The sequence below is a fragment of the Capsicum annuum genome, chromosome 10 (genome assembly GCF_002878395.1).
Source record: "Capsicum annuum cultivar UCD-10X-F1 chromosome 10, UCD10Xv1.1, whole genome shotgun sequence".
Lineage (NCBI taxonomy): Eukaryota > Viridiplantae > Streptophyta > Magnoliopsida > Solanales > Solanaceae > Capsicum > Capsicum annuum.
The window spans coordinates 4,267,641-4,271,233 of record NC_061120.1 but is presented as its reverse complement, the minus strand read 5'-3'; the positions used below and the strand labels follow the sequence as shown (position 1 = coordinate 4,271,233).

Sequence of the window (3,593 nt, the reverse complement as noted above, 5' to 3'; positions counted from 1 at the left end):
TTGTAATAATTAATTAAAAATGATATTGTAAAATCACAATTAAAACGGCTGAAGCAGAAACAAGATATCGAAAGAAATATTTTGATAACTATACTAAAAAGAAGGGCATTAATTATACATTTATAAGAAGTATTGCTAATTTATTAATATATACATAATAAAATAGTAATAATTTAATAAAAGTTTTTTAAAATCCAAGTCATAGCCCTTATACAGGCCATTATTATTATTTAGAATAAAAAGTGGCATTAGTAATTATCCAAAGAATGGCTCAGATATTAAAAAGGCGAAGGAAAAGTGAAAACAAAAAATAGACAAAAAGATAATTGAAAGAGCTGGAAAGTAAGCTTCATTTCAGATCGATCATTACTGTTCTTCATATTCGATCGACCACAAGCTTATATCACCATCTACTGTTCTTCTTCGACGGCAAGTTCGGATGGTTTGAGGAGAGCAATCCATAGCCACATAGATTGGGGTGAGGGAAAACAAAATTCAAGCTATGGTTCAACCCATTGAAGAATTATTCAGCTTGAGGACTGAGAATCTGAGCTGTGATGACAGATGCAGATGGGAGAAACTCCTCAAAAAAATCCGGAGGAAAGAGATCTTGAAATTATTCAACAGATGTGAGGCAAGTACCATCCACCTATAATTTCTAAAGTGTTTGCTTAAATTTCTACTCTCTAATTTAATTTTCTTAGCTTATTGAACCCATCGGAGTTAATATCACTGCTAAAGAGAAACAAAATTGGGAGATATGAATCAAAGAGACTGCACAGGTAATTTTTCATATTGAATTTGAAAAATTTCTTATCACATTTCGTGTTACAAGTGTCAATTTGACAAATCTTCAAAGCTAAATTAATTTATATTAATTTAATTTTTAATTTAAAATTTAGAAGTTAGAAAATAATAAGAAAAATATTATAAGATGCAATATATTTATTTTTCTATTAATATGATGAAAAAATATATCTTAAAATGTCAATTAAAAGTCAATTCAATTTTTAGTGCCATTTTAAGTAATTATTCCATTACTTAATTTTAGTGATTGATTCACCTATATTTTATTAACGTAATTATCAGCTGGAGGTGTTTTTTCCATTTAGTAAAAATAAATCTTTTAAGAATTTGGGTAAAATTAAGAAGAAAAAAAACGTGTCTTATTTTCCCGTATCCCCATTATTCCCTCCATTATTTTCCCCCAAATTTTTCACAATAGAATTTAGGTTTAATACTAGTCTGAGGAAACCGTTCATTCTCATATTCCTCTCTGAACTACTGCTGCAGCTTCCAAGGTAACCCTACATTCTCTTTTGAACTCCGGTAAGTTCACATACTGTTTAATTAATCGTTTTTTTTATTAGTTATTGTTTTTTCCCTTCAATCTAATATTGATTTTTTTTTAGATTTCTCAATAGTTGTTCTTGTTTTATTGTATCTAGTTGTCCTTTTTTTCTTTTTATTTGTCTCATTTGTAACCTTGTGCTGTGCTTTACTATGTGTTTGTGTGGTACCGCGTGTCTTGAGCCGGGGTCTATCGGAAACAGCCTTTCTACTTCTTCAGAGGTAGAGGTATGGACTGCGTACATCCTACCCCAGACCCCACCAGGTGGGAATACACTGGGTTTGTTGTTGTTGTATTTGTCTCATTTGTAAAAGTTGCTTTTTTTTTTTGTAAAATTTTTTATGACTTTTTTATATCAATGTTGTGTGGTCCCTTGTTTTTTTATGACAATGACTCATATATAATTTAATGAGTTTAATACAACTTGATGTGAACATTAATCCCTGACCTATTTTTTTTCTAAATTAAATATAGATATGGATGTGCTAAGTTCAAATTATTTGTTTTTGCTAAGTAAACACAGAAGTTGAAAGATGTATTTTTTGTGCTAAGTTGCAACATGTCCTAATTATTCAACTTTTACTCCTTGCTATTTGTACATGTAGATGGAAAATGAACATCATAAATGGATGTATGATAGAAACTTTCCTGATCGACGGGGGTTGCGGTATGAATTTGAACAAGGTGTTAAGGAATTTCTTAAACAAGCCAATTTATGTTGTCAATCAGAGGGGACAATTAGGTGTCCTTGTGAGGATTGTAAATGTAAAAAGTGGTTAAGACCTGAAGATGTTAAGACTGATCTTTATAGTAAGGGTTTTATGGTGGATTATTATGTTTGGACTAGCCATGGAGAAATTGAGGGTATTGTTGGTAATAGTCACAATCATAATTTTGTTGTTGGTGAAAATAGTTGAGATTCTAGGTTACAAGAAATGGTTATGGATGCTTTTGGGATGGACAATGAGGGTGAAAACCAACATGTTAATCAACATTCGGGTAACTTTGTGTAAGTTGGAAAAAGTTTTTCCATGTGGTTTTTTGGATGTGATGGAACATCTTTCAATCCATCTTGTAGATGAGGCACTACTTGGAGGTCCTGTTCAATGTCGATGGATGTACCCTTGGGAAAGGTAAGGGCTATAAATAGATAATTTATTTTTGTGTGTTTAATCATTCTTTATATAAATTATTTAATTTTTGAATGCTTAATCATTCTTTTAATTTTCATATAACTTGATGTAACTCAGGAAAATTGGCAAGTGTAAACGGTCTGTGAAACAAAACAATAGATTTGAGGGATCTATATGTAAGGCCTATCTTGTTGCGGAAACCTCTCACTTTTGTTCTTATTATTTTGAAAAACACGTACCGTGTTTGAGACATAGGACAATTCGACATAGTGAAGGTAAGAATGATCCTTTGGCCCCACCATTATCCATATTCAATCAACCAGGTAAGGGTTCTAAAACCACCATGAGAAGATTCTTGACTGATATGGAGAGAAAGTCAGCCACGACACATGTATTATTGAATTGTCCGAAAGTTCAATCATATTATAAGTAAGTTCGAATTATATTATTGTGTTTTTCAAAATAATTCATTATTAATTTTATTGTGTAAATGTTAAATATGTTTGACAGTTTGTTCTTGAGTTTGTATGGATATGATGCTGTTTATTCTCATTTTAGCGAGTGGTTCAAATCTTCTGTAAGAGTTAACTTATAAAATATTAAATATATATATATATATATATATTTTTATAAATTATTAGTATTTACTAATCTTTTAATTCTTTTTTACCACTATATAGGTTAATGATCCAAATAATAACATGACCAACCAATTTTTTAAAGATATAGCTTGGGGGGCCAGGCCCATTGGTTAAAACGATGAATAAGTACAATGTCAATGGACATAAGTTCTGCACAGAAGAAAGCTCCAAGTATTATAAAAGCAATAACATTGGGGTTTGGGTTAAAGGAGACACTAGCAATAAGGATGGAGATGTTGATTATTATGGTGTGCTCCAAGAGATTTTAGAATTAGATTTTCCTGGGTGGCCACACAAAAAGTTGATACTTTTTCGATGTAAGTGGTTTGACCCAACACCAAAAATTGGTACAAGGGTGGACCCACATTACAAAATTGTTGAAGTTAAGCATACAAGGCAGTATGGAAGCTATGATCCTTTTATCATTGCGCAAAATGTTAAACAGGTCTATTATGCTCCTTATCCATT

The 3,593-nt window shown here is 31.2% G+C and overlaps 1 protein-coding gene across 10 annotated transcripts; it reads left to right on the top strand.

Annotated features, from left to right (window-relative positions):
• The first annotated feature begins 237 nt into the window (after positions 1-237).
• LOC107845310 lies at positions 238-3,593 on the top strand. Of its 10 annotated transcripts, none has more exons than XM_047398429.1 (7): positions 238-634; positions 705-782; positions 1,294-1,329; positions 2,430-2,484; positions 2,602-2,913; positions 2,995-3,061; positions 3,165-3,587. In XM_047398429.1, the coding sequence occupies exons 2-7, from the start codon at positions 761-763 to the stop codon at positions 3,237-3,239; spliced, it is 567 nt and encodes a 188-aa protein (XP_047254385.1). In that variant the 5' UTR covers positions 238-634; positions 705-760; the 3' UTR covers positions 3,240-3,587. The 10 variants fall into 10 exon arrangements, with proteins under 10 accessions (XP_047254385.1, XP_047254384.1, XP_047254386.1 ...); XM_047398426.1 differs by having other exon boundaries at positions 241-634; positions 1,957-2,484; positions 3,165-3,593; XM_047398428.1 differs by having other exon boundaries at positions 238-782; positions 3,165-3,593.

Excerpts from the sequence above, each read along its gene's own strand:
- LOC107845310 (XM_047398426.1), top strand. The coding sequence starts at position 2,141 with ATGTTAAGACTGATCTTTATAGTAAGGGTTTTATGGTGGATTATTATG. Across the intron at positions 2,485-2,601 it reads TGGATGTACCCTTGGGAAAG|GAAAATTGGCAAGTGTAAAC; the intron begins GTAAGGGCTATA and ends GATGTAACTCAG. Across the intron at positions 3,062-3,164 it reads GCGAGTGGTTCAAATCTTCT|GTTAATGATCCAAATAATAA; the intron begins GTAAGAGTTAAC and ends ACCACTATATAG.